Consider the following 18,160-nt stretch of genomic DNA (forward strand, 5'->3'; position numbering starts at 1 on the left):
AAAAAAAAAGATCAGACCCTGACACCAGAGGGACTCCGTAGAAACCGAATGCAAACTTCCTAAAAACTAAAAAAAAACTGACATATGTTTTCTTACAGTACAGCGACGGTATCAGCTGGTGACATTTAGTGAGGAAAAGCGTAGTGTAGGTTAGTTATGGGCTGAAGGGATGTTCTGATTTATATACAAATTAGTTGCATACCTTCGTGTTATATAGTACAGAGGAGCATCTGGGAAAAAAATATGTAATGTTTTATCCAGGACTTTCATTTTATCAGGAAAATACTACTATTCAAACAGGCATGTTTTATAAACAATAGTGTAAGAGTACATGTATTCGTCTTTGGTACGCCCTGCCATAAAAAAAATAAAATAAAAAAAATAAAATAAAAATCACAAAAAAATTAAAATAGCTCGGCTATTGGCAGTTACTTGGCGGTATTTGGAAGTTAAGGTTTTCTCCTCCTATTTACTTGGTGTTTTTTTATCCCAATTGGACTAGTGAACATTCAGGATAGCGTAGTTGGTAAAGTTGCGTGATATAAAGTCTTAGAAATGGAACTTTCTTTGCATGTGGGAGGTCCCTGCAAGCTCTGTGATGAGATTTACATGCAGTGCAGCCAAGCAGTTTATCGCGTGCAATTTATCAGCGATATAAAAATGTACTTTAAGTAGATTTGCGGGCCGTTTGGATCACAAGCTACCCACTTTATCGCGACCAATGCAGAACTACTTAGTGCGTATCCGCTGCCAGGCCGCTTCGGTGCAGTAAGGCGGAACCACCCAGACATGAAATGTCATCAAGTCATTTATGATATTTCTCTCTTAAAGTGAACATGCAATAAAATACAGACGACGGGTGGGGGGGCCCCCGATAAATCTGGGGGTCCGTGAAGCTGTCCCCTTTTTTTGTGTATTTAATTTCACACGTATTTGCACAAGGAAATTACATTTGACTTATCTACTACAGGTAAATATCAAGCGCCAACATGACCCGGGAACATATTCTGCTCATGCTTTTCATGGAATCGTGCCCCACCATATAAAAAAATAAAAAAAAAAAAAAATTTCAAGGGTGATTTCATTACATTCGTCAGCTTTTTGGAGGGGCACAGCACCCTTCTTTTTTTTTTTTTCTTGGCCTTGAAACCTGCCACCTAAAGTGGGTCATTGCCCTCAAGACAACTCATGCGCATAATGCTTTTATCGATAGCAGGCTCCATGATGACCATCTGATTTTATGACCACTAAAATATGCAATTTTGCTGTGATTAAATGAGCTTCATACAGAGAGAGACCCAGCTCATTACTTGGTGATATGACCCGTGGCCTTCGTGTTTGCCTTCACTCGGAAGGTTGCGGTTTTGTTAAAACTATAACGACAACAAATGAAGGAGAAAAGACAGAATGAACTTAGGTAGGCAAGTTTTCAAATAGAATACCTAGGCAGGTAAGTATGGTAGGGATGTAACGATATCCATACATCACAATATGATATCACGATATGACGGTCACGATGCGATAATTATCACGATATTGTGGCTGGGTTGGCGATATTTAAATAAGATCACACAATATTGTAAAAAAAAATATAAAAAAAATCAAAAAAATAAAAATAAAAAATTGCACACATTGATCGCTTCACAAGCAAATTAGGTTCCCCTTCTGACAATGACCATAGATTTTAAACATAGAAGGCCAAAACATCCCTAATGAAAATTAAATTGCACTAATAAACTAGCCACTAGAGGGTGCTAAAACTGCACAAATGGAAATCAAACATGACTTTTTTTAACAGATGGGTTCCTAAATATTCCTTAAATATTGTGCACATGACGACGACGACGACGATATTGTGGCAGTTTTAATATCACGATATCACGATATTGCCCTTATCGTTACATCCCTAAAGTATGGTAAGTACGGTAGGGTAGGGTCAGTAGGTAAATGATAGGAGAGGAAGAGAAGTAGGCTCCGTTAAAGATAGGATAGGGTAGGGTATGGTATGAGGGGAGGGAGTCGGTAGGTGGAGGAGGATAAGTAGGCAAGATGTCAGGTAAGCTAGTTAGACAAGGTAGGTTGTTTAAGTAAGCTACTGTAGGTAGCTATAGTTAGTGTTAAAGACCCTTGGAAAGTTGGTAGACAAATAGAGCACATATGCCGTGATCATGCACTACTTAAAGCTGAATTGTGAAGAACTTCAGCGGTTGCCGTCTCGACAAAGCGATCGACACCTTTAAAGATCCGTAAAAAAAAATGCAACGTTTCCTTCCTACTCCACGAGCGATCCCTGTTAGCAGGCGGGAAAGGGAACAGAGTCGGACAGCGGGAGAAGCCACAGGAGCTCCCGCCCTGCCCCGCTGAGAATGATATGTACTCCACCGCAGAGGCGGAGACGCACATCCCGCGACTACTGCAATATTTATCACAGTGCTTCTAACAGTCGTCGACACAAACACGTTATTATGGATCAAATAGCGTTCTATAGCCTTTCGCGGGCTTCACCTTCAGGGCGCTGGTTGGTCAAGGGCTTGTCATGTTATCTGGGTAATCCAAACCGCTCAGCATCCAAACATTCACCCTCAGAGCATGTTTTGATGTTGCCTTTGCGTTGCTAATCATCCCATGGGAATAGTGCATAACAAGTCCACAACGAAGCAAAAGCAACAGCAGCCAGAAACAACATTGTAGCTCCCCTTTGTGCATCATTTAGTTGATTTTTTTATAACTTCATTATATATTACGACAGTTACACTCTAGTGCAAGAGGTATAGTAAGAAGGTAGGTTAGCTATGATTGTTTAGTTAACGTGGATAGGCAACATAGGTGGGTAAAGGTATTTAAAGGTAGACTGGATGAAGTTGGTTGGTAGGAGGGTCGTTCCATGACCAATCACCCATTATGTGTAACCAAACTGGTTTTGATTTGAATGAAACTTGGTGCACTTACTGATAGTGATGGCACAACACTAATTCTCAAATTTTAGGTCAATCGGAACAAGTGTTTGGGAGCTCTGGTCCACTGTTAGACAAAAAGGGGTGTGGCAAGGAACCCCAGAAGGGTTCCTTTTAACCTTTCTATCTCAGGAACTATTGGGTCAATCTTCACAAAACAGGTATTGTTGCAAAGGGAATTCAATAAGCATTCCAAATCTGCATCATTTAGAATATTGGTGGATATTGGTGCAATGTAGTCTCTCACATGTTGTGTAAAACAAAAGTTAGTTGAATCGTATTCACCAGAGCAATGGTTCTCAACTGCGGTCTCAGAGAACCCCTATACAGCCTGTTCTACTTCAGCCAACACAGGTGTTTGAAACGACCAATCAGCCAAGCTCTGCATGAAGCATGAGAACAATCCTCAGTTGTGGTGGCTGAGGGAGAAACGGAAAACAGGCTGGTTAGGGGTATTCGAGGACCAGGGTTGAGAACCACACTGCACTAGAGGACTTATTCATTTTAAATAAGTTCTACAAAGAAAAGCCTGAGCTGTGAAAGCCATCCAGACTGCCGGTGGTTTATGGGGAAGAGCAATGGGCTAGCTTGACGTCACGTATCACAATGTTCAGCATGGGAGAATGTGTGTATGTGTTTTTGTGTGGGAAGGGAGGGGTTAAGATACCGCTAAGTGCAAAGGATCCAAATCTTAATATGTTAATTGTTTTGACATGTCTATGATAACAAACACTAATTCATGTGCATATTATTTTAAAATGTGTTATGAAGCTAGGCAGCACAGTGAACAAGAGGTTAGCATGTCTGACTCACGATTTTGAGGGTTTAGGTTTGGATCCCAGGTACTCCCGCGTTCCATTTATTATTATGCAATATGCAATAAAATGGCATACAGTGCAAGCGGCTACAGTGTATATCCCTACGACAAAGAAATTGTTGCTTTATTAAATGATATCATCGTGTGCACCAGTGTGAAGTGAGGAGAATGGAAAAGCATGAAAGGAAACGTGGTTGTCATTGTCAATGCGTGAATGAAATAAAAATAAACAAAGGCCTCCTACACTCTGCTGTCGCTCGGCCTAATGGGGGAGGGGCTAACAAAGAACACAATAGACAAATCGTCGTGAGAGGTTGTCAAACATCGGCATCGCAAGGATGTACAATTATACCACCTTAAATAAAGGTTCCATCTCATTGAAAATCTGTCAATGGCAATTCAAACATTCAAGTATCTGCTTTTCATGTAAGAAGCAGGCAAGTGAGCTATTGTTAGGTAAGGTAGGCTGCCTAGTAGGTAAGGTAGAATAGGTAGGCAAGGTTGATAAGATAACAGTGTGACAACATCAGTAAAACAAACAAACATGTCTTGTATCTTCCGGCTGACACCTGAGATAGTCCCCACACACATACATTTACATTTGCAGGTTCATTGACAGATGCTTCAAAGTAGCTTTGTGGCCCCGGCCAAGACAGACCCCTCGTCATGTCTGATAAGGCAGGTGGTTGGGGTGTGTGTGGGGCGACTATCATGATATAAACCTGTGCGCATGTGTCCACGCTGGCCATGTCGCAGCAGCAAAGTTGCGAAGGCCGAAGAATAAACAGGCTGACAAAACGCGCTGGTGTGTATACAGTACACGGATAACATTCGAGGCTCGCTACAAGCTGTCCGCTGTCAAACTGTACAACAGCAACATCTGCTACGTTTGTCTGAGCAACTTAATTCAAAGGTTGTCTGTTACATTTCACACCATTTTGTTCTTTTTTTTTTTTTAGTGGGTTACTTTAATTTTCATTGTGCTAGAAGGATGCTATTGTAAATAACTGGTGGGAGGAGCAATAAAATTAAATGTATATTCACTACTTGTATATTAACAGCTTATACAGTACATTATACATATATTTTTACTTTAAAGAATATGCCTCATCGTTGACTGGCTGGCACAGAATACTTGCATTATGACAGCCGACTTGCTTCTTCTAAGTCAGAGTATCAAAGGAAGGAACGTACCAATCTTGCAAATTGAACGACAGTTACGAATGTAACTATGATTCTATGAGTCAATATATGACTTAAGGCATTATTTTAAGATTTTAAGAGGGTGACGATATTTAGGGGACAATTGGTATTTGGTAGATTTTCACCAACATAAAATCTTGCAAAGTTTGGACTTTCTTTGTCAGTTTCACTTTTGTGTTTACCCACGTCGCCCAAGGTTTGACCTTTATGTTCGATCTGTGCGGATCGATAAGAAGTTGCATTCGGTCTAAAGTTGTCTCTCTCTCTCTCTCTTTTTTTTTTTTTAAAGTACCGGTATTCCCGATATATCAACATGCTTGAGCACGAGGACGGTAGAATGATGTTACGGTAAAAAAATAAAATAAAAAAAAGTTGCAATAGTTGCCAGATTCTCTTGCCCTACCACTGGGGTGGCATCACAGAGAAATGCTAACTATCACGGTCAGCTAATAATAATTTGTGTATTCAAAAGGATCGGAACCCGAGCGGTGTTCTGTTATTGGACTTCTGTGCTCGTCACGGTTTGTCCATAACGAACACCATGTTCAAGCATAAGGGTGTCCATATGTGCACTTGGCACCAGGACACCCTAGGCCGCAGTTCGATGATCGACTTTGTAGTCGTGTCATCGGATTTGCGGCCGCATGTTTTGGACACTCGGGTGAAGAGAGGGGCGGAGCTGTCAACTGATCACCACCTGGTGGTGTGTTGGCTCCGATGGTGGGGGAAGATGCCGGTCCGACCTGGCAGACCCAAACGTATTGTGAGGGTTTGCTGGGAACGTCTGGCGGAATCCCCTGTCAGAAAGAGTTTCAATGCCCACCTCCGGCAGAGCTTCTCCCTTGTCTCGGGGGAGGTGGGGGACATTGAGTCCGAATGGGCCATGTTCCGCGCCTCCATTGTTGAGGCGGCCGATCGGAGCTGTGGCCGTAAGGTGGTCGGTGCCTGTCGCGGCGGCAATCTTCGAACCCGCTGGTGGACACCAGCGGTAAGGGATGCCGTCAAGCTGAAGAAGGAGTCCTATCGGGCCTTTTTGGCCTGTCGGACTCCGGAGGCAGCTGACAGGTACCGGATGGCCAAGCGGAACGCGGCTTCGGCGGTTGCTGAGGCAAAAACTCGGGCATGGGAGGAGTTCGGTGAGGCCATGGAAAACGACTTCCGGACGGCTTCGAGGAAATTCTGGTCCACCATCCGGCGTCTCAGGAGAGGAAAGCAGTGCACCATTAACACTGTGTATAGTGGCGATGGGGTGCTGCTGACCTCGACTCGGGACGTCGTGAAGCGGTGGGGGGAATACTTCGAAGACCTCCTCAATTCCACCAACACGTCTCCTTTTGAAGAAGCAGAGTCTGGGGACTCTGGGGTGGGCTCTCCTATCTCTGGGGTCGAAGTCACTGAGGTGGTTGGAAAGCTCCTCGGTGGCAGGGCCCCGGGGGTGGATGAGATCCGCCCGGAGTTCCTAAAGACTCTGGATGTTGTGGGGCTGTCGTGGTTGACACGCCTCTACAACATCGCGTGGACATCGGGGACAGTGCCTCTGGATTGGCAGACCGGGGTGGTGGTCCCCCTTTTCAAGAAGGGGGACCGGAGGGTGTGTTCCAACTACAGAGGGATCACACTCCTCAGCCTCCCTGGTAAGGTCTATTCAGGGGTGCTGGAGAGGAGGGTCCGTCGGGAGGTCGAATCTCGGATTCAGGAGGAGCAGTGTGGTTTTCGTCCTGGCCGTGGAACAGTGGACCAGCTCTACACCCTCCGCAGGATCCTCGAGGGTGCGTGGGAGTTCGCTCAACCAGTCCACATGTGTTTTGTGGATTTGGAGAAGGCGTTCGACCGAACTTTTATGGACAGAATTTCTAGGCGCAGCCGAGGCGTGGAGGGGTTCCGGTTTGGTGGCCTCAGCACTGCATCTCTGCTCTTTGCAGATGATGTGGTGCTGTTGGCTTCATCAGGCCGGGGCCTCCAGCTCTCACTGGAGCGGTTCGCAGCCGAGTGTGAAGCGGCTGGGATGAGGATCAGCACCTCCAAATCCGAGACCATGGTCCTCAGTCGGAAAAGGGTGGAGTGTCGTCTTCAGGTCGGGGATGAGATCCTGCCCCAAGTGGAGGAGTTCAAGTATCTTGGGGTCTTGTTCACGAGTGAGGGTGGGATGGAGCGGGAGATCGACAGGCGGATCGGTGCAGCGTCTGCAGTGATGCGGACTCTGTATCGGTCCGTCCTGGTGAAGAAAGAGCTGAGCCAAAAGGCAAAGCTCTCGATTTACCGGTCGATCTACGTTCCAACCCTCACCTATGGTCACGAGCTGTGGGTCGTGACCGAAAGAACAAGATCCCGGATACAAGCGGCCGAAATGAGTTTCCTCCGCAGGGTGTCCGGGCTCTCCCTTAGAGATAGGGTGAGAAGCTCGGTCATCCGGGAGGGACTCAGAGTCGAGCCGCTGCTCCTCCGCGTTGAGAGGAGCCAGCTGAGGTGGCTCGGGCATCTGGTTCGGATGCCTCCTGGACGCCTCCCTGGTGAGGTGTTCCGGGCATGTCCCACTGGCGGGAGGCCCCGGGGACGACCCAGGACACGCTGGAGAGACTATGTCTCTCGGTTGGCCTGGGAACGTCTCGGGATCCCGCCGGAGGAGCTGGTTGAAGTGGCTGGGGAGAGGGAAGTCTGGGTTTCCCTCCTGAAGCTGCTGCCCCCGCGACCCGACCCCGGATAAGCGGAAGAAGATGGATGGATGGATGGTATTCAAAAGTGCACTATTGGCTAATTAAAAAATACAACCCTCTGCCTTATACAATAAAAGCAAAAACCAAAAGTGATCCAATTGTACTATTACTGTCAGGTCTGCTGTCTCTTGTCCTTGAACCCTGCCTATTCTCTCACATAAGTGTGCATGTGTGGCGATACTACAATACAAAACTACTCAATATTAGCACCAGAAACACAATTTAAAAAATGTAAAGTAGTCACCTGACCACAAGCGTGGATTTTAAACATAGAAGGGCCAAAACATGCCTTGTGAAAATTAAATGCACTAAAAAACTAGCCACCAGAGGGTGCTGTAACTGCAGAAATTCAAATCAACCCGGCTTTTTTATAGGGGTGGGAATCTCTGGCATAAAGCCGATTCGATGCGTATCTAGATACATGGGTTACGATTCGATACAAAAAACGATATATGTAAAGGCAGAACGGTTCGATACGATTCGGTTCAGTTTGGAAGCGATACGATTCGATTCGATATCCGGTTCGATATTTCAAATAATGCATACAGTATAGTTAAATTTGTTAACGTAGACAAATATTAAGAACCCAATCCTATGGAATAACATTCTCACAGTGTTTTCAAATATGTAAAAGAGCAGTTATCACTGAGCAATGTTTCTTTGTGGTACTGAAGGAAATAACAAAATGTCAAATGTATTTATTTTTAGACAGAGGCAAAAAAAAATATGTTCTGAGTTACATCACTGTTGGAATGGATCAAAAACCAAAATAGATTCAGAATAAACAATGGAAACAAAGTCTATCATTTCAACCTGAGCGTAGCCTAGTGTTTTGAACACAATAGGTATTAGTTACTGTAGGTAACAGAAGTGCGACATTTCAGCCTGACTATAATGTATTTTTTTTCAACAATAGGTATTAGAGGTAGGTAATAAATGTGCAACATTGCAGCCTGAGTAAATTTGAGTGCTTAGAACACAACAGGTAGGTAAAGTGCAACATTTCAAGGTAAACAGTCTACAAAGTGAAAATTGTATGTGTAAGCCTAACAAAGCAGAAGAAGCCCTTACAAAACTACAATCAAACTGTTATCCTTTTAATGAACATGTGCCTTGTTTATTTTATTCATTGTCAATGTTCACCTCTTTCTTATTAGGCAGATTTTTTTTAAGGAAGATTAACTGATCCACATGTTCAGGCTTGAGTACACTGCGTTTGCTGGAAACAACATCTCCCGCAGTGCTGAACACCCTTTCAGATGCCACACTGGTGGCTGGAATACAGAGATACCTTTTAGCAAGAGATGACAGCATTGGCAGGTCTTGCTGCTCTTGCCACCATTGTAGAGGGTTATTTTTCAGGGGCAAAGACTCACGATCTCGGTACCTCCTCACTTCCTCACTGGTCTTATCAATTACAGCTCTCACTGGTGTCTTCACCTTGAAGTCTTCTCCTAACAGCTGGTCCAAAGCTGACTTTTTCTTTTTTTTGGAAGGAGGGCCATAATCTGCAAGGGATAAAAATCATCATATTTTTTTCCTCAACATAATGGTGCAGTCCCCCCACCCCCTCCCCTTCAACTGCTCCTTGATAGCAAGTTATAACACACCACCTGTTGGTGGTACATCATTGCTCTGGGGTCCATCAGTGGTGATGTCAGGGACTTCATGGGCAGGGTCAGTCTGGCATGGATCTGTCTGCACTGTAACCTTCTCCGCTGGCTGTGCTGTTGCCTAGAAATAAGAGAAATAAAATCAGATATAATAATAGAAATAATTCTGCAGTCAGTGATGGCTAAGTAAACAAGCCTATATCAGTAGGATAAGTCAGAATACATTTTAACAGCCATAAAATATAGCAGACTGACAAAATTATGGCATGTGTTATAATATCATACTGTATGTGTTTGAATTTGAGTATGCTGACTTGAAGGACTTACCTTTTCATGCAAGGATGTAGCTTCTTCTGAGATGCTTGTGAATATTCTTTCAGCATCACTGTCTTTCAGGAAGGGCAGAGATTTAAATCGGGGGTCCAGAGCTGCTGCAGTGTGAAAGAGATGATCGAGGCCACTGTAGCGTTTCTCCATGTCATTCATAAATGCCTGCTTCATCTCTCTTAATACCACTGTGTCGTTGTCTGTTGTTTCAAATGTTTTTTTTAGCTTTGCTTTGACTGGTGAAATCACAGAAAGTGTGGGCTGCTTGTCTTCAGACATGGTTGTGGTGACCAATTTGACCGGTGCCATCAGCTTGACAATGTCTTCAGCATCACAAAAATCTTCAGCCTTTAAAGTGTTGACATCACCGTTTCTAATATCCCTGGACAATAGTGCAGCAGAAATGGCGGGCTGTTGCTCTAAAAAGCGTTCCAGCATATCATAAGAGCTGTTCCACCGGGTTGAGACATCCTGGATGAGTTTGTGGTGCGGCAAGGCCAGCTGTTTTTGTTTTTCCTGGAGAATATTCACTGCCCTAACACTGCGGTGAAAAAAACTTACCACTCGCCTCACTCTCCCAAGCAACCTTGCAACTGTGTTGACTTTGAAGGCTTTTTGTGATGCAAGGTTGATGGTGTGTGCAAAGCACATGAGGTGAGGGCTCATCTCTGCTTCCTCCCCAGCTAATACCATATTGCTGGCATTGTCGGTAATTAGGGCTGGATGCTTATCAACAAGGTTCCAATCAGTGCATGCCTGTTTCAGAAGAGCACCTATATTTTTCCCAGTGTGAGATCCTTTGAACACCCTAGTTTGTAATACATGACACTTTAATTGCCAATCTGAGTTGATGTGGTGGGCTGTAATCGTTATATATGACTCCGTTGCACATGACGTCCACGCATCGGTTGTTAATGCCACTCGCTCTGCTCTCGCCAGTTCTTCTTCCACTTGGCTCTTCACTTGCGCATACAAAGCTGGTATACATGTGTTGCTGAAATGCTTTCGGGTTGGTAATGTATATCTCGGCTCTAGGGTATGCAGCAAATCCTGAAATCCATCACACTCAACTACACTGTAAGGACATAATCCCTTAGCAATGAAACGGGTTATTGCATTCGTGATTTCCTTAGCTCGTGTCGAATTGTAGCCGAGTTTCCCGAAATACCTCTGGATACTACCCGTTACTTGCGGTGCATCGTTAGAATGCTGCTGTTTGTTCCTTGATTTTAGCTCACCATACTCGTCACGGTGCTTCCTTGTCGCATGGTTGTCCAGATTAGTTGTTGATCCAGTGTACTTCAGCGCTGCTCGGCACAATTTGCAAATGGCATAGCTTTTATCAAGTTTTCCGCCTCTTTTGTAAAATCCAAAAATGCTCCATACATGAGATGTTTGTTTCCCCGATGCGTTGAAAATCGTTCTCTCTGAATCCGTAGTTAAATTGGCGCTCGCACCGGCAATAGCCGCAGTACTCGTATCCATATTGCTTAATGTTGGTTTTCAAACACGTTGCTAACTTGTTACAGAGCTATTACTGCGCACGCGCGAGTCGCCTTCTTCTTCGTTGTCGCTGTCTCCTTCTTCGTTGTCGCCGTTGATTCTGTCGGGGGGGGGGGGGGGGGGGGGGAGTCTCCTTCTCCGTGTCTTCTTCCTCAACCCCCACCTTCACCTCCACCGCTACTCTGCATGGCAACCGATTTCTAGCTTCGCGATAGCCGGTTCAGAGCATGACAATCGGTGCATCTACTAGTTCCTGGCGGATTTTGGATCGATACAGTAGTGTGCTGTCGATACGGTCATGTTGTTCGCATTTACGAACCGATATCCGGTTGAATCGGTTTTTTGTCCCACCCCTACTTTTTTAACAGATGTGCTGCTTTTAATATCGTGACATGACGACAACGATATATTGTGGCACTTTTAATATTGTGGCGATATTGCAGTTAGCGATGCGTCCCTGTTTTGAACCAGACACTTTTTCCATATGATGTGCTCTTCGTGGTTCCATGTAAACCGTCAGTCCAATGAATTTTCTTGTGACTTGCTTATTGAAAAGCTCTCTTCATCAGGTTCAGTCAATTATGGGATATGCATTATCCTTTACGCATTAGTGTCTTGTTTGACCTCCAAATCTTTATATAGCTCCAGACCGCACAAACAAGCGCATATATGTCTTTGTTTGAAACAAAGCGCTGCGCCGTATTGATTATTTGCCTTTGCCAAACAGCAGCTTCAACACGCCTTATCCATATTTATCACCAAAACGAGCACCTCCACGCGTTTGTTTTCTTCTTCTTTTTTTTTCCCACCCCTTGTGGCCACACGGGTGCAGATTGTTATGCATGGAGTGAGACAACCTGTAGGCGCTGTTCAGATGCTTATCGAAGCGGCGCCCTCATCTGATGGCGACGCGTTGCTCGGACAAAAGGTGGACCCTCCTAGACGCCCGCTCATATCTGCTCTTTAACAATTCCATCAGCGGCGGATAAGCCGGCCCACAATAAAAGGCGGCATGGAAATACATGGGGGATCTGCTAGCGGGGATGACAGATAGCACCGCAGACGGTTGAATCATCAAAATGTGCTTTGAAAAATAGCATGTAAGATGCGATAATACAAGCCGGCAAATGTCAACGTAAAATCTGCTAAATCTGTTGCGAAGGGAATCGTAATGGCTCAATGATGCGTTTATTTGCATTCAGTGTCTGGATTGTTTGCTTCCTCAAGAGAAGACAAATTATTGATTTGACAGTTTCTTAAAAAGAAGACAAACTTTTCATGTTTTAATGAAATGAAGATATTAGACTGTGTTAATACATAAAAAGCATTGCATAAAAATTGTAAGTGTAGGTCTGTACTTTTGATACTTTTTTAATATTGTGCATAAGAAATACACATTAAAAAAACTAAAGCTAAGACTGAAACTAAAAACTAAGCATTAAATAGCTCAAACTAATAAGAACAGAACCAGCCTGAAAACCTAATTAAAACTAACATAAAAAAAAAAAAAAACTAACTAAAATGAAAATTCCAAAACTACAATAAACCTGGTTGCATTATATGCAATTGCAGTACATAGTATTGATATGTCTCATTTCATCTATCGTGTGCTACTAATTTGTATCAGTGTAAAGTATTGTATCACATCAAATCAAATCTCACTGTGGATGAACTCCTCCTGGGTGCCTTTCCTTACAGGGTACTTCTGTGCCCCGCCATGTTGTGGTTTTCACATGTTTGTTGGGTGTGTCTGTGGGTATGATCATGGGGATCTGAGTGGGGGGGGCTTTTTCTTTTTCTTTTTATTGTATTATGGATGTCCAGCACTTTGAGTTGCATTTTGAATGTATGAAAGGTGCTATATAAATAAAGTTGATTGATTGATTGATTGATATATCAGCTCGTACTGCATCACATGGCGGTGTATCATAATGTCACATTACATCAAATCACTTTGCACTCAAGTGTCCATCAATCGCGTGCTGACGCTCGCCAGCACGCTCGACGCTGCTCGAGTTTGCTTCATGGCGACTTTTGTTTCTGTGATTCATCCTGCAGTTTTTCCACCTGTGAATGCAACTTTCCACGCTGTCAAGTTCCTCTACGCTCGACGCTCACTAGCCACCTCGTGATCGACAGGTAACCCCCCAAACCCAGCGTCCCCCCCGGCACTCGCACTACTTGCTGCCCAGCCACCGAGACCGACTGGCACTCAAGATCATCAGGCTGATATGGAAAATGGCAAAATTTGTGAGGTGTCTCCACTTCCTGTTTTTATTGCAAAGTTCCAAAAGACTTGCAGCCCATTTTGCGGGAGGGAAGCGCAAGAGAGAGAGAGAGAGAGCAAGGGACTACTTTGCATGCTGGGAGCTGACGACGACGTCCCTGAGGGGGAGAACAATGGTGACGGGGGGCGGGGGGGACGACTTTTCTATGCAACAGGGGAGAAATCTCCTTCAGCTTGCACACACGCACATACTTGCATGGCTGGCACCAACCTTTGGAACTGCACGCGTTGCGCGTGTCTGCGGAGATTTACGACCTGTCCCCTCAGCATCTGTTGGGGGTGGGGGGCCGTCATCTGCATGTCACTCGGGGACGTCGTATCACTCAGTCTGGGAGGCGACACAGCGAGAATTGTAAACAAAGCGCACGATTCGATAGGATGAGATGCAGCACAAAACAGTTATGATCAGGACAGAAAAAATATATATGATGCGATCCAATGCAACACTGTACGATATGATTACGATACCGCACTGTGTGACATAGAACGATACTATGTTGCAATATGACATAGGCCTATACATTATGACATGAATCAAGACAATTTGATACTACAATACAGTATTAATGCTGCATTCGAGGATGGTCGGAAGTCGGATATGTCGTAGTTGTTTTTTCCCAGTTCAAATCTGAAAGCGTTCGAGGAGAAGTTAAACAACCACAATGACGGGTCGCGATAAATTGTTTTTTATTTTGGGCCTGAAAACTCGTTTTGACCTCCAGCAAACTTACCTTTTCGAAATTTTGCTACATTTATTGTTTGTATCTTATTTCACAAGGATTCCATACAGTTTAGTAGTTTGCCGTATGATTTCATGCAGGGAGATGGCAGCACACTGTCACGTACATTGCGTTATGTGAAATTACGTCGAATATTTATGAATGGAGAAAGCTATCTTGTTTCATACCCAAGTAAATTGTGTTTTACCATTCACGGTCACTATTGCAGAGTGATGTCACTTGTAGTCCATCGGTTCAAGGGAGTGTTCCTGGTTTGAACTCGGAAAAGTCCGACTTCAGACCATCCTCGAATGCAGCATACGTGCAACAATATATTATGCCATATAATACGATATGTTGCAAGAAGATATCGCAAACATACACTTGGATATAGTACAGTACAAAAACGAAATGATTTGATGTGACGTCCATATGATGAGATGCGATGCAACATGCACAATCCAATCCGATATCCTACGATACAATTCAACGTAATATGCTACAGTATGCAATACAACATGAAGCCATATTTACAATTCTATACATCACGAGGTGATACAATGTATGATGCGATATGATGCAACGGGTTCTATGGAATTTATGGAGTATGATACCATGGGCTTTACTAAAATGGTACAAAAATGGCATGATTTGACGTGCATATGCATTAATATTTACGTTGAGACGTTACTATGATACCATACAATAAGAAGGTGATACAATATGATAAGATGCAATACGATAGAATACGATGTGACGTTGATAGAATAATTGTTGAATTAAGAATAATTATCTAACAAGTGTGATTTGCAGAAGATGATTTGATTGATTTAACTATATTGTTTTTATCATACATTTGCTAAGTTTTCATAATCATTCATAGTGTTTGCAGCAAGAGCAAAACTGCTCTTGAAGATCTAGAGACCAAAATTACGCATCCGTTGGCAATCGAAAGTGCCTTTGCATGAAACGTGATGTTTATTGAGTTTCTGCAAAGTCATGATCGAACGTCAAAGAAGAACCTGGATGGAGAAGATAATCAGTATCTCTTTCGCTTCCCCTCCCTATTTTCATTTTGTGTGCCAGGCAATCCAAATAAAAAGAGAGGGGGCAGAGGGACTGTTTTAGAAGCATAGGTTTGAATTGTATGGCACAATTCTCCTCTGCTCTCCTCGCTAGCGTGTTCAAAGGTATTACGGTGTCTTTCTCTCCTTTTTGTGTCTGTGTAAAATTATTATAAAAGTGTCAGTATTGATGAACCTGACAGACGTGATACCGTATGATTCAATATGATACAACCTGATACATTTCAATTGTACTTGTATGGGGAAAAAATGACTTATACACTGGTCCAACATTAATATTTGACTTACTGTTTGAATATCCTCCAATAAATTGTGTACCTACGCCTCCCCAGGTGTAATAACCAAGCGGCTTCACCGTGGAGGAGCTCCATCCGAAATGTGAATTATGCCTCGTTCGGTACACTTAGTAGGAATTTAATACACTCCTCCTGAGCTAAGATTGCAAATTTTTGTCAAAACCGGCAGTGATGTCATATGCCGTGGCACGATACAGAATGAAAAAATATAATCTGATATGATGTGAGATGGCGCAATATCATATAAGATACAATGATGCATGAAACAAAAAAAATATATATGATGCAATATGATATATTATAAGATACAGTAAAAACTGTGATGTCATATGCCATGGCACGATACAGAACGAAAAAATATAATCTGATATGATGTGAGATGGTGCAATATCATATAAGATACAATGATGTATGAAACAAAAAAATATATATATGATGCAATATGATATATTATAAGATACAGTAAAAACTTTGACGATTGATTTGAGACGCCACAATGATGCATCATGATACGATCACATATGATGCAACGCGCTGATTAAAATTAGAGCAGATGCGCCTTCTCTGGAGGACCCACGACATCACCGAAGAGTGATGGTTCCCAACAGCCACCAGAAAGCATCAAGCAAACTGGAAGAGAGCGAGTGAGGTAAGCGAGGACTGCTGACACAACAGAATTTCAGGGGTGGCGGGGGGGGGGGGGGGGGGTTCTCTTGAAGAAAACATGAGCTGAAGGGAAGAATAAGACGTCAGCCAAAAGCAATTTCTCACTCGGCTTTACGGCAGCTTACGAAACCCGCTGAAATGGCCTCATCAAACAGGCGAGACAAGCATACGGCCACTCATTTGAGAGCATTACAGTCTGCTAACTGACGTCTATCTGTCATAACAAGACAGTCACCGATCCAGCTTGCGTCTTCGTCTCTTGATCAATAGCTTGAAGAACATCACCGTTGTTTGGGGGTCAGACTTCACGACAAAAGATGGTCAACGTAACGGCAAAGGTCTGTATCGGCCCTATACAAGGCAATGTACCGTTCACTATGAACTTAATATGAAAGAATACAAATAGGATGCAACACAATACGATACTATTAAATCTTGATACAAATTTGATACAGTATGATGCAATACAATGTATTACAAATACAATTTAGTTTGATATGATTTGATACGATGCGGCATCATATGCTGCGATATGACAATATGGTGACGTTATACAGGCTGATTCAAAAAGAATGACCCTATTTCATGATCAAATAAAATCAAATAAAAATGTATGAATCTGAATGAGGGAGTGGGTGTTTGAAAGATCAGATTTCCTAGTTTTTTTGTAATTGTCACGTGACACCGAGAGACTCAGGCAAAAAAAATAAAAAATGCTCTTTGTGGTTGGCCTCCTAGATCTCCTAACCTCACAGTTTGAGTGTGTGTTTTTTTTTTTTTCCTCTGTGGGTCTTTCTTTCGCCATTACCAACTGATCTGGAAAACTTAAAACATCAAATAACATCGATCAATTCAATTGATCCCCATGTGCTTCACCGTGTTTGGGAAGAATTCTCATATCGCATTGATGCTGTTCGTGCTGCAAGGGGAGGCCATATTGGAACACTTGTAACGTGAAATAAAACTTGACTGTTAATAGAATACTTTTATTATAAGTGTTATTTTTTTGCTATTTTTCCTTCATAGAATATTCGATCATGAAATAGGGTCATTCTTTCTGAAGCACCCTGTATTATGCAATGCGATACAATACAATATACTACAAGGATACTGTGCTTTTTTTTTTTTTTTTTTTTAAATCACAGTCGATGTCCAGGCGTAGAAGTAAAAAAAAAAAAAAAAAAAAGTCAGCGCAGGGATGTAGAAGGACAAGCCGCACTCTTTTCACTTGAGAGAGAAGTAGCTCAAGAAGAAGAAAAAGTGAATTTGTCTTGGCGGGAGCACATAAGATGTCCAGCGGTGCGTCAGAGATGGATTTTTTTTTCCTGTTGGACGGAACAATGTGGTGTGTTCCTGACAGTAAACGCAGTCATCCTTCAGGAAACTCCGTGGCACTGCCGACTCTCGCTGACTGATGGCACTGTCAAGCGGTTTAAAAAAAGAAAAGAAAAAAAAAGAAAAAAAAAAAAGATTCTCCCGCCCACGTGACGGCACGAGGACGCATGGATCTTTGGTGTGCACAAGTACAGGGAAACCGCGCAGGAACCAGGACAAAATGCTCAGAGAAAATATTTATCTTAGACAATTGAACTTTCTGAAGTACCCATGCTAATGTGTTATTGTCTTTGACGCTTTGGGAATTTGTCATTCAGAAGAGGAGCAACTTCTTCAGAAAAAAAAAATGGTTTGAACATCACCAGCTAATCTGCAAACGTTGGATGCTAAATGCTATCTTGGTTGAAGATTCAAGAGAGCTCTAAACTAGCAAACAATCATTGGCACTTCCTCGTTCCCCATTGGAATTCCTTCTTCCTGGTAATGTTTGTCAGTGATGTTGTATCCAAATTATTTTCTCCAAATAAAATTGGAATAAAAAGAATTAAAAAAAAAAAGACTTGATTACAAAGACATTGCTTTGTACAGCGCCTGTTGCCAGCGTTTAGTGGCGGCTAACAACGCTAGCAGCTATCAGTGAG

General features: G+C 43.1%; 1 protein-coding gene and 1 long non-coding RNA gene across 11 annotated transcripts in view; both read right to left on the reverse strand.

Moving 5' to 3' along the window:
- The window catches only part of LOC144018051 (uncharacterized), a 267,738-nt gene that overhangs the window by 188,048 nt on the left and 61,530 nt on the right, over nucleotides 1–18,160 (reverse strand). For 9 of the 10 annotated variants that reach the window (XM_077520152.1, XM_077520147.1, XM_077520146.1 and 6 more), the window contains exon 4: nucleotides 13,630–13,746. The exons of the other annotated variant lie outside the window; for it this stretch is intronic. In XM_077520152.1, the coding sequence (XP_077376278.1) occupies nucleotides 13,630–13,746 (117 nt within the window). The remainder of the gene's footprint in view (nucleotides 1–13,629; nucleotides 13,747–18,160) is intronic. 10 annotated transcript variants of the gene reach the window in all.
- LOC144017180 (uncharacterized) lies at nucleotides 8,353–11,217 on the reverse strand. The gene is made up of 3 exons (XR_013283124.1): nucleotides 9,629–11,217; nucleotides 9,302–9,422; nucleotides 8,353–9,196 (listed from the first exon to the last, which is right to left on the reverse strand). It is a non-coding gene; the product is annotated as an uncharacterized LOC144017180 (long non-coding RNA).

The sequence above is a fragment of the Festucalex cinctus genome, chromosome 4, assembly GCF_051991245.1.
Source record: "Festucalex cinctus isolate MCC-2025b chromosome 4, RoL_Fcin_1.0, whole genome shotgun sequence".
NCBI classification, from domain to species: Eukaryota; Metazoa; Chordata; class Actinopteri; order Syngnathiformes; family Syngnathidae; genus Festucalex; species Festucalex cinctus.